Genomic DNA, 12,814 nt, shown 5'->3' on the forward strand with positions numbered 1-12,814 from the left:
GTTTACCGATGTATTGGAAAATTTTAAATGGCGCCCGCATCTCTCTTTGACACGGTAAGTGTGGGAAAAAGAGTTATGAATAAAATAAAATTTAAAATACGGTTAAAAACTCGCTCACTATATGTTACCGTGACATAGGCTGCCATATATTCGGTGGGTTTTTAACAGTATTTTGCATATTTTTTTATTTTTAACTCCTTTTCCCAAACTTGCCGTGTCAAAAAGAGATTCGGGCGCCATTTTGAATTTTCCAATACAGCAGTAAACACTATGTTTTTCGAGCTGAATAAACATGTCACATTGAATAAAAAACACTAAAAACATATCCTGTTATCTAGAAAAGTAACTTATCTTGCCTTTGATAACATTTATTTGTTATATATTTGTTTTTTGACAACTTATTCGAATCTATGTGTACGGTAATACAAACCCAAATAGGGGTTAACAAATACACTTCCGTATTTTTTTTATTTTGCTTTGTTTTTTATTTTGTTGCTTTGCTTTATTTTTTGGAAAATATCTTAAAAAAGACTCCAACTCTTCAATATATAGATATATATATGAAATGCGTCGGTTTAAAACATCACAAGCTCAACAAAAAATAACAATGACATGAAAAATACATAAATGTTTATATATTTACGCACACACTCTTGTTTTTGTTTGCTTTTTTTTTCAATTTGTTTTTTTAGTTCGTGAAAAATTGGCTACAGTTGAAAGTTTGGCCTTTTTTGGCCTTTTTTTCTGAAAGATTTGGCTTCAAATATTTATTATAGTCTGGCAACCCCGATTAGGGTCAGCTATTGGACACGTCTACCCTATTTTTATGTTTCATGAAAAAAAAAAAAAGTTCATAAACATTACTGAAAAAAAAACAATTCATAAATATATATATAAAAAAAAGTTCATAATTATTGTTTATAACAGTTTTATTTTTATGTTTAAGGTAAGACAAAAGAAATACCAACACCTCTGATATTTAGAAAACAGACCATAATATATTTTTATTATAAAAGTAAAAAAAAAAATAAAACAGTTCATAAATATTTTTATTATAAAGGTTACAATTTTCTTATACAATTTCAAATAAAGACTGTTTGAATAAAACTTCTATTTTTACATTTGCATAAAAATACCCAGCTACATTATATCCAGTTTTGGTTCTCCACAGCTAAAAATTTGTCTGACGTCACTTCCATCGAATGGCTTTGTAAACAAAGTATTGGGATTTCCCAAACGTTTGAGGTAACAAAGTAATGTGACGACGTCAAGAAGAAAGGAAAAACAAACACAGAGTTAAATGTTATAAAAAAACTGTATTTACAAAAAGGAAAATAAAGGTGTTGCAAACAATTGGGTTTGCGGGAAACTTATCTCACAGATGTGATGTGTCCGTTTATCAATTAAATCTTTCCTGTGTCCTTAGTTGGTATGAAAGAGAAAAGGTGCGGCCTTGGTCTATGCTGCTATTACGGCTTGGACTCCATGTGCGTCCCGTATTTCTGGTGGCGGAGAGCTGGCGAAATGGATGTACTCGCAATCAGGTCCCAACCGCAAAAGAGACCGAAAGTTCGAAGGGGCCGCGCAAATAGGGGTCGGGGAGGAAACTAGAATGGCAGCCCGTGATTGGTTGTTTTTCATCCAATCACAGGGCACTACACTAGTGACTCCGTAATAATTCCAATATTCTCCCCCAAAACAAAATTGCAATATGAAATCATTGCAACATAATTCTCTGCAGTTACAGGTCCTTATGCTTTTAAGCTGGAGGTTCATAGCAGGCTTATTGTAAGGCAACTATCCCATAATGAAAGGTCGCAGAAACTTGGATTTGCCTCCCTTTGAAGGCAAATACGGCCCATAGTAAAGTTCATAGGAAAATTGATTTTTTTTTTTTTTTTAAGGCAAACATAGCCAATAATAAAGTTCATAGAAAAATTGATTTTTTTTTTCTTGAAGGCAACCATAGCCAATAAAAAGGTTCATAGGAAAATTGATTTTTTTCTTTTGAAGTCAAACATAGCCAATAATAAAGTCCACAGGAAAAATAGATTTTTTTTGGAAGGCAAACATAGCCAATAATAAAGTTCACAGGAAAATTGATTTTTTTTAAGGCAAACATAGCCAATAATAAGGTCCACAGGAAAAATAGATTTTTTTTTAAGGCAAACATAGCCAATAATAAAGTTCACAGGAAAATTGATTTTTTTTTTTTGAGGGCAAACATAGTTCACAGGAAAATTGATTTTTTTTTTTTGAAGGCAAACATAGCCAATAATAAAGTTCTCAGGAAAATTGATTTTTTGAAGGCAAACAAAGCCTATAATAAAGTTCACAGGAAAATTGATTTTTTTTTTTTTTAAAGGCAAACATAGCCAATAATAAAGTTCACAGGAAAATTGATTTTTTTTTTTCTTGAAGGCAAAAATAGCCAATAATAAAGTTCACAGGAAAAAGATTTTTTTTTTTTTTGAAGGCCAAACATAGCCAATAATAAAGTTCAAAGGAAAATTGATTTTTTTTTAAGGCAAACATAGCCAATAATAAAGTCCAGAGGAAAAATAGATTTATTTTTTTTGAAGGCAAACATACTAGAATATAGAAGAGGTGAAGATTGTATTCACAAAGAGCTTAAAGGTTTGAAAGAAGTGAGTGTAGTGATTTATTTTGTATGTAAAGAATTCTCATTTTGGTGCACCAATAGGACTATAGAAATTTCATCCCTTCAATAATAAGGTAGGATATCATTAACAGTTATTATTTTTTCTTCTTTTTACAATAAGTACCTATAAGCTAAGGTATGTGAAGATTGTTTTAGATAAACTGAATTTAATAGTATATATAGGGGTTAGTAAGAGAGTTTTTACTACCTTTTAAATTTTTAGTCCTTTTAGGACGTTGTTTCATTGGAACAGATGAGCTATTAGTATTTGGTACATCATTAGGAGATTTTGAATTTGCAGCATCAACTACTCTCTTGGAGTCTGGAACAATTCCAGGATGGTGTGCGTGAGTTAAAGATAATTCCAGAGGATACAGGAGCTTGATGGAATGGACCTGAACCGACCCGTCACCTCTTTTAACTTTTACAGAACGAATTTTTTTGTCGTCACCAACAATTAATTCCAAAACTCTTCCCAGCAACCAAAATGGTCTAGCCTTGGCAGGATTTTTAACAAGAACCACATCATCAACCTTGATACGATTGTGAAAATTGACCTCGTGCAAATCTTTACATTGCTCCCTCAAACTCAACAAATAGTCTTGATACCAAAGCTCACGGAATCTAGTTAGCATAGAATCCCGTGCTTCAATGGATTTTACTACATTTAATCTTGAAGGAGGGTCAGATTTCCAAACATTCTGGTCATCTAATTTTAGTACAAGTCCTAAATTGGCATTAGGACGAAGAAAACAGTTGGGGGTTATTATTTCGAGGTCTGAATCCGAAGAACACCTGTAAGTGAGAGGTCTTTGATTTATGGCATTTTGAATATCCGAAATTATAGTAAGGAGATCAAAATATTTAATTCGAGATCGCCCAATTGTTTTATACAAACAAGATTTAATGGTTCTGATCATGCGTTCCCATGTGCTCCCCACCCAAGCAGCATATAAAGGTATTCTGATATGCTTAATATTATACACTTGGAAGTGTTCATTAAATTCAGAGGAGGCAAAAACTTCCTCTATAAGGTTACAACCAGCTATAAAGGATCTGGCATTATCGCTGTAAATATGAGATGGGATTCCATGCATATTTGTAAATCTGATCAGAGCCAGGATAAACGAGTGAGTGCTCATATCTTTAACTAATTCTATGTGTACTGCTCTAATGTTTAGGCAAGTAAATATAAGCATATACATTTTACTTACACCTTCATCACCTTTCACCCAAACATGTCCCGTATAGTCAATCCCAGTGTGTAAAAATGGTTTAATGAGATTCACACGATGTTTGGGAAGATTTGTAACCTTAGGATACTTGAACGCAAGGCTATTAAATTTTTTGCACAAGATGCACTTTGAAAGTACTTTTTTGACGGCTTGTCTTGCCTTGGGTATCCAAAACCCTGAAAGGCGGATTTTAGTTAGGGTTGATTGAATTCCCAGATGTTTACATCTTTTGTGGTATTCTACGATGATAAGTTCAGTTAAATCATGATCCTTAGCCAATAAGACAGGATTGATAACTTCATAATCATAAGTAGTGACTTTACCTATTCTACCTTTAGTTCTGATGATTCCACTTTCATCTAAGAATAAATTTAAATTTTTTACTGATTCAGGTACTTCTTTACCTTGAGGCGATTGCAGGTAAGCAAATTCTGTAGGAAAGCTTTGTTGTTGCATTACCTTAAGTAAATAAATTTTAGCACAGTTGCTGGGATCTAGGTCTATATGTTTGATTTTATTTCTAACCTTAAATATGTTGGTAGTAACGTTAAGTAATCTATTGAGATCTGAGTATCTACCAAAGGGTACCACCGGTTGAGGCTCAACATTAACTACAGTGTAATTTAATGACGTAGGCTGTATAATAGATTTATTCTTTAAGCTTAGGCACTGAAGTTCACTTGATGGCCATTCTATGGGACTTTTACTAAGCCATTCAGGACCCGAAGTCCAGCGGCTTAAATTCTGCTGAAATTTTTCAAAGGTTACTCCTCTTGTGAGCAAGTCGGCAGGATTTTGATCTGTAGGAACGTATCTGAATTTTACAGTTAACGATCTTTTTTCTTTTAGTTCCTCAGTCATTTGTTGGATGTCTTTTAGTCTGTTTCTTACAAACAGGTTTTTAGTTTTGATGTTGTCAGACAAAAGCCATGACAGCACAACCTGTGCATCAACAGATATAACGATATCTCTGATCTCAATTTGGGAGTAGGCTTTCAACAAAGGTAATAAGCACTTGATGGCCAAAAACACAGCCAACAATTCCAGCGTAGGTAAACTTTTGGGCTTCATAGGAGCCACCTTAGCTTTGGAAAATAACAAATGGGACTTGCCATTTTGTGCACTATAAACTACAAACCCATATGCCCCTTTAGAGGCATCACAAAATATAAACAAATCGGCTGGGTTGGCTTCACTGATTACAAATCTAGGGAACTGCAGTGAATCCAGCTTGGAAAGGTCCCGTGATAAAGCAGACCATAAAGCCTGGTATTCCTCGGGCACAACATCATCCCAGTCTAATTTCTGCGACCACAAATCTCTCAAGAGCATTTTGCCTCTGATAGTAACAGGTAGACACAGAGATAGTGGGTCGAAAACCCTTGCAGTTTGAGTTAAAATACCTCTTTTAGTGGTAACTTGCTGATCAATAGATGACCTAGAAATTTGAAGTGTATCCTCTAATGTGGAATACCTGTAGCCTAAAACTTTCTCCAATTCACAGCCATGTTCTACGAGTTTCTGATCTTTTATCATTAAGGTTTTAAGTTCCTCACAATTCGTATTCCATGATCTAAGATTAAAATGACCTCTTTCCATACGATGATTGGCCGTTGTATAGAGGTTTGATAACATTTCAACAGAGTTACTTGTTTTAATCAGGTTATCCACATAGAAATTTTTCTTCAACATGTCAGAGCAGTCATCAGCAGGGAACATTCGGGCATGGTGCTTTATTATGAAATTCAAAATGAAGGGACTGGCGTTAAACCCAAAAATAATAGTGGTATATCTAAAACAAATCAGTCTATTGCCTTCCTTCATAAAAAAACAAAACCTGTTACGGTCTTCGAGAGATCCGAGTTTGATCATAAGGAAAGCCTTACGAATGTCTGCTAACATCACATATTTGTTAGATCTAAATAATAATAGTAATTCCAGCATATCTCCCATTAAATTTATGCCAGGATAAGCTGCTTCATTTAAAGAATATTTACCATTAGTCTTCAGAGAGCAGTTAAAGACAGGTCTAATCTTAGTAGTAGACTGTTCATCCATCTTGAAAACAGGCCTATGTGGTATCCAAATGTATTTTGAAAAATTCTCAGGAGCTACCTCAAAACGTTCGATGATACCCTCCTGCTCCTGTTGATGAAATATTTCAGCATAGTCATCGAGTAATTTTTGTTGCTCGAGCTTGTTTACTACTCTGTTTAGCACTGAAAGTGCAATTCTGTGATTGGAAGGTACAGACTTGATTTTGTCATCATGCCAGGGGAGTTTCACATGATACGCATTATTTTTAAATTCAATGGAATTTTCAAATTCCATAATTTTACTCTTGTCATAATTACAAGTAGCCTCGTCTTCCGATGATATACCTAGAGAATCTACATCAAACATTTTCTCTAAATTTCTTTCTACTTGACTCTCATCAAATATTTCAGCAAGGGGATCAGGGTAGCTCTTTATCGGGTTCATTACAAAATTTACCCTAATGTCTGAGCACGTAGAGTATTTGGAGACTATGGCATGATAATTGTGGAGATCCTTATTCTTAATCTTCTTAGGATTACACTGTTTATCATACAAAAAATGTTGGCAATTGCCAAACGGGGAAATGCCTGCAGGAAACTCCCATGCAGAGCCCTGCATGCAGTCTATCATTTTGATGTTCTTCATGAATTGAATCACATCAATGCCTAAAAGGCCATGTACACGAATGTCATTTTTTTTGTGCAAAAAGGCCAGGGTATAATTTAAATTAATTAAATTTTTCTTTACAGACTTAAAATTATCAAATCTTAAGTTCATATCGAATTCATCATCGATAAGAACTGGTAGAGACAAGGAACTACCCTTAGTTACCTCTATCCCCACTACAAGTTGGTTCAATTTTTTTGTTTGCGACCCTAAAAAGGTTTTTACCTCGTATTCAACTGGAGTGAGGAGAGATTTATAACACCCTAATCTTTCAATAACATTCCTGGAGAAATAGGTTCTTTGACTGCCTGTATCAAAGAGGCAGTTAAATCTATATTTTTGTTTTCCTTTAAAAACAGTAATTGCTACTATCGGCAAAATGTAGGGTTGTTCCTGCATGCTAGTGTTAGCACACACGTGCGTGGAAGCAGTTGGACTGTTTCCACCCTTATCTGTTTCATTACAAAGTGGGGTAACGTGGCCTCGGGATTTACAATGTGCACATCTCCGAGGTAATTTATTTCCTTTGCCATAGCAGTCTTCTGTTCTATGATTGGCACTTGTACAAAGGAGGCATAAGCCCATTTCTCTACACCTAGAACGTCTCGACTCAAGGGAGAAATATTTTGGACAATGGTTCATAGTGTGTCCATTGACGCTGCAAAATCTGCAATGCTTAGTAACTTTGCTAGATTTTATAGCAAAGTTTTCCAACGTTGGGACACCCTTCCTTACATTATTATTTTTATTATAATTTCCTTCCCTAGATTTGAAATTGTCTTGGTGGGAATTTGGAGTTTTTTTAAAACTGGTTTTTATCAAGGTTTTTATGACCTCATTATAACTATCAAAGATCTGATTAATTTTTGGATAGTTACTATCAACTTTTCTTATTATCTCTTTTTGAAGAGTTGGGGGTAATTTCGAAAAAATTACATGGCTAATCAGTTCGTAGCCAGGAGTGTTTTCTTCAAAAAAATCCAGACCATACGAAGTCTTTAGTTCAGCTAGGTCAGCCTTTATTTCTGACAAAAAACCTTTTATGTTAGCAAACTCTGGGTCGTATTTAGGAGTATTACCCAGCAGTTGTTTAAAAATTTCATCGATAATGAGAGGAATATCCAAAAACTCCTTTCTCAATAAATTGATGGCCACTTCAAAGTTTTCATCTTCTAACGAGAGGTGAGACACTAACTGAGACGCGTAACCTGTCAAAAAACTTTTTAAAAGTGATAGTTTGGCTTTTTTTGAATGTACGGCGTCCACACAATTCTCAAATTGAGCTAGGAAATTTTTAAATTCAAATTTACCAGCTCTTATGCCACTAAATTTAGCACACTGCAACCGTGGGGCTGAAACGCACGCGGCTGCGAGTGGCATTTGTGGATTTTGTACTAGGACCGATTCTTTATTGGAAGGAGAAATATTCTCTTCCAGTTCAGTGAGCCTTTTGAATATGTTGTAAACGAACTCCGCCTGTAACTTTTCGTCTTCCAACATACCGCTATCTTCTAAATTGATATCGGCCTTTTCACAGGCTTCACTTATTCTATTATTAATTACGTCGACCTCCGTCAACCATTTGTTAATAAGAACTTCTTGCCTTTTAAAACAAATGTTATTGAGCGACACTTCTGCTGACATTAAATCAACGGCCGAAGTTATTTTCCTTTTAAAGGAATCTCTATTAAAAATCAAGGCTCTAACGCCCTTTATCTGTTTAAAATCATTCATACTGCTGAGAGCAAATATCTACAAGCAAAATAAAGGAAGGAAACGGAAGGAAAGAAAGAAAAAAAAGGGGGGACGGACGAAATTAACCTCTACAGATCCAGTAGTAACACCAAAATAGCATAGGCTTGTATTCCCTTCCTCAAGCGACGTCACGGTTGAATTGAATTTACACAAATCTATTTCGTGTTAAATTATTCCACGTGTTATTTTTAGTCTCTAGCGTAAAAGGCTAGTTTCAATTGTTTGCAAATTATTGGGATTTCCCAAACGTTTGAGGTAACAAAGTAATGTGACGACGTCAAGAAGAAAGGAAAAACAAACACAGAGTTAAATGTTATAAAAAAACTGTATTTACAAAAAGGAAAATAAAGGTGTTGCAAACAATTGGGTTTGCGGGAAACTTATCTCACAGATGTGATGTGTCCGTTTATCAATTAAATCTTTCCTGTGTCCTTAGTTGGTATGAAAGAGAAAAGGTGCGGCCTTGGTCTATGCTGCTATTACGGCTTGGACTCCATGTGCGTCCCGTATTTCTGGTGGCGGAGAGCTGGCGAAATGGATGTACTCGCAATCAGGTCCCAACCGCAAAAGAGACCGAAAGTTCGAAGGGGCCGCGCAAATAGGGGTCGGGGAGGAAACTAGAATGGCAGCCCGTGATTGGTTGTTTTTCATCCAATCACAGGGCACTACACTAGTGACTCCGTAATAATTCCAATAAAAGAAATGCCAATCTTAACTAAAGCCAAAGTTAAAGATAAAAAGAATTATTCACACTCAGTGTTGTTAGTGATTTAAAAAATTTTAATAAGTTAAGTTGTGACAATAAATCTGTAGCAACCACTACGTATCTTTCCAAACAGATTCGCAGAAGTATTTACGAGTACGACTGCTTTAATTCTGTGTCCTTGCGTTTGGTATATACTACGAGATCTGCTTTTCCGGCTTTTCGCAAGGATAGTTTGCCTTACATCCAAAATAGTAGCATTGTATATCAGTTTAGATGCCAGTGCGATGCTGGTTATGTTGGGCGAACATCCTTGCACCTTTTGACTCGTATAAACCAGCATGTTCCATCGAAGATCAGACAAGGGAGGATGGGGTCTGGTGGTTTCTCTCCTTCTGCAGCCTTGGACTCTGCTATTGGCCAGCATTTGGTTGACAACCCATGCTGTGCCGATAGATATAAAATAGATTGGTTCGAGGTTCTACATAGAGCGGACTCCAAAAACCATTTAAAGATTTTGGACTCTGTCTATTGCGGTGCGTCAACCTTCTTTGTGCCGGCAAAAAGAAACATCAAACACATTGTTTCTCTTTAGGTAACTTTGAATCTTTTCTCCCGCCTTTTTTTTTTTTTTTCTTTCTCCCTCGTTGTGCCAATATTTTAATCGTTTTTAAACGTTAATAAATTTATTTTAGTGTCCCCGTACTTTTGGCACATTTAATAAGTTTCCCATTAGAATTCTTTATTTTTCGACACAATAATATTTTGTTCGCTATCGATTTTCTCCTGACGAGATGATAGCCGAAAGAGCTCTCGAGAAACTTCCGCCTATTATTTTTAAAACTATATATAAATTCTGTACCTCTAAACATTTATTTAAATATATATATATATATATATATATTTCTCTTCCAGCAGAACAGTGCGCAAATGAGACTACTGAATGGTTCAAAGCAGCAATTGAAGCACATGTTCTAGACACACAGAAGTTCTACAGTAAACTGCATTCTCCCAATGGTTTACTTCTACATATGCAGCTGACATTGCTCAGAAACAACATGCATATCGTAGATTTATCCGGCATAAGTCATGTACAAACAGACAAACGTACATAGAAGCTAGAAATAATTGCAAGAAAAGAAGTAGCAACAGCCAAGAGTATATATATTGAAACCACCAGGAAATGCATTGAAGCACAACAATTAGGAACTCGTGATTTCTGGAAAATCTACAATAGTGTAGTAAATAATGGGCAATCGACAATACCCCCACTATCAAACAATCATGATGTTGTTTGCACAGCAACTGAGAAAGCTAACATGCTTGCCCGTCAGTTTGCCTCAAACTCTACCTTGGACCCAGTAAGCCATTCTCTCCCTAATTTTCCTCTGCGGACAGAAACCATGCTAGATGATCTGAAGATCATGCCTTCCTAAGTACATGATATAAAAAAAAAACCTAGACACCTGAAAAGCATGTAGACCTGACCTCATCCCGGTTGTACTATTAAAAAATGCGCCACTGAGGTCGCTCCTGGTCTCTCTAAACTAACAAATGCCTTAACGAATCTTGCTTTCCTGGCTGCTGCAAAACTGCTTCTGTGATACCACTTTACAAAAACTCTGGCGAAAGAACTGGCCCATTAAATTATCGCCCAATTAGCCTCCTTCTTTTCGCCAAAATATTTGAGTCCTTAATAAATCAAGCTCTAGTTCACCACCTTACAGCTGCTAAACTTCTGTCAGACAACCAATATGGATTTAGGCAAGCCTGTTCTATTGCAGATATTTTAACTGTAATCCCTGAACGTTTATATCAAGCACTGGATAAGGCAGGAGAGGGCAGTAGCCCTTGATATATCTAAGGCTTTTGACAGGGTATGGCATGATGGTCTTCTGACGAAAATTAAATCCTATGGTATTACTGGACGAATGCTTAGCATAATTAGATCCTTCCTAAATGAGAGAAGAATCCAGGTTGTCCTTGATGGATGTACATCCAAAAAATTTGATATAAATGCGAGTGTGCCTCTGGGATCGATTCTTAGACCTTTGTTATTTCTGATATTCATAAATGCCTTACCTGATAAAATTGTTTCTGAGATGGGTGTATTTGCCGACGACACCACGCTCTATAGCAGGCACGTGGGGAAAACTAATGAGCACATATCTAAGGTAATGGCCGGAACCCTGGAGGAAGACTTTCAGTCTGTAGTGGAATGGGGTCAAAAATGGATGGTAACATTCAACGCTGCCAAGACAAAGTTCGTTTCCTTTAATAATTACATGAAACCTTACCAACCACCAATAACTATGGCTAGTGATACTTTACCTGAGAGCACTTCGTTCAAGCTCCTTGGCTTAACGTTCACAGGAAACACGAGTTGGAATAGATACATCGAGATTATTGCTAAGGCTGCTGCAAAGAAGGTGGGCTCTCTCTATCGTGCTAGAAAGTTACTTACGCCTGAAAGTATCCTGTATTATTCTGTACCTCTACAAAGCCACCATTCGCCCATGTATGGAATACTGCTGTCACATTTGGGCTGGTGCATCTGCTACTAGTCTCACTCCTGGACAGGGTTCAAAGAGAGTCGCCAATCTAATAGGTCCCAAACTGTCATCTAAACTTCCGCCCTGTCCCACCGACGTAATGTTGCATCCCTCTGCCTGTTTTACAAGTATTTTAATGGTGGATGCTCTGACGAACTACAAGCCCTTGTATCCCCTCGACGAAAATACCCCCGACAAACAGCGAAGTCCCACCCCTACACAGTTGAAATCCCTAGATGTAAGAAAGCCTTTTACTCTAATAGCTTCTTCCCTCGAACTACAAGACTTTGGAATTCTCTTCCGGTTCCTGCTTTGTCAACTGTACTGACATGCAGAAGTTCAAGTGTAATGTAAACAGACATTTTGCTACTTTTTACCCCTGCAACTTAGGTCCCTGATAGTAGCCCCCTACATGAAAGTGGTAACGTGCGAAAGTGTAATATATATATATATATATATATATATATATATAACTACTTCATTTACTCACATAAAATACACAAAAGTATAAATTTATGTGGAAACTAAGTATTTTCTTCAACAGTGCTCAATACGTAGGTAGAGCTAGTTATATATATATATATATGAATGAATAAAAAATCAATACGAAAAAATATATAAATGTTTTCTGTATTTATTTCCTATGTGTTGACGTGTAGGAATACAAAAGTCTTTGCCTGTGTCTATCTATCTATCATACATATACACACAGATGTAGAATATTGATTACATTTTTTTTATTATTACTTGTGATCCCCTTGCGGTCGTGAAATTAAATTCAATTAAAAGCATTTTGGATATTTTAAGCAGGATAGTTCATAGAGCAAATGTGGTAAAACCTCATCAGTTTGCCCTGTATTTAAGAATTCAGGTGAAAAGTCATCTCCCTCTCAGTACAGACCAATAAGTCTCCTGTGTGCCATGAGTAAGTTGTTGGAATCCATATTAAATAAAGAAGTAGTCAACCACCTCAACAGAAACAACCTTCTTAGTGACATGCAATATGGTTTCCGCTCTGCAAGATCTACAGCAGATGTGCTAACGATAAGGTATGGCATAAGGGCCTACTTCACAACATTTCCAGCTACGGTATTACTGGAAATGTTTTCTCAATTATTAAATCATTTCTCTCTGATAGGTTCATAAGAGTAGTGGTTGATGGGCAGAAATCAGAGGCCCACAGTATTAATGCTGGAGTCCCTCA

The 12,814-nt window shown here is 36.2% G+C and overlaps 1 protein-coding gene across 1 annotated transcript; it reads right to left on the bottom strand.

Annotated features, from left to right (window-relative positions):
- Positions 1–2,829: 2,829 nt before the first annotated feature.
- LOC145252868 (uncharacterized) lies at positions 2,830–6,564 on the bottom strand. Its single transcript, XM_080112880.1, has one exon. It carries the CDS (start codon positions 6,562–6,564, stop codon positions 2,830–2,832), a length of 3,735 nt encoding a protein of 1,244 aa, XP_079969006.1.
- Positions 6,565–12,814: the final 6,250 nt, after the last annotated feature.

The sequence above is a fragment of the Euprymna scolopes genome, chromosome 29 (genome assembly GCF_053919585.1).
Source record: "Euprymna scolopes isolate OS-2025 chromosome 29, ASM5391958v1, whole genome shotgun sequence".
In the NCBI taxonomy this organism is placed as follows: Eukaryota; Metazoa; Mollusca; class Cephalopoda; order Sepiida; family Sepiolidae; genus Euprymna; species Euprymna scolopes.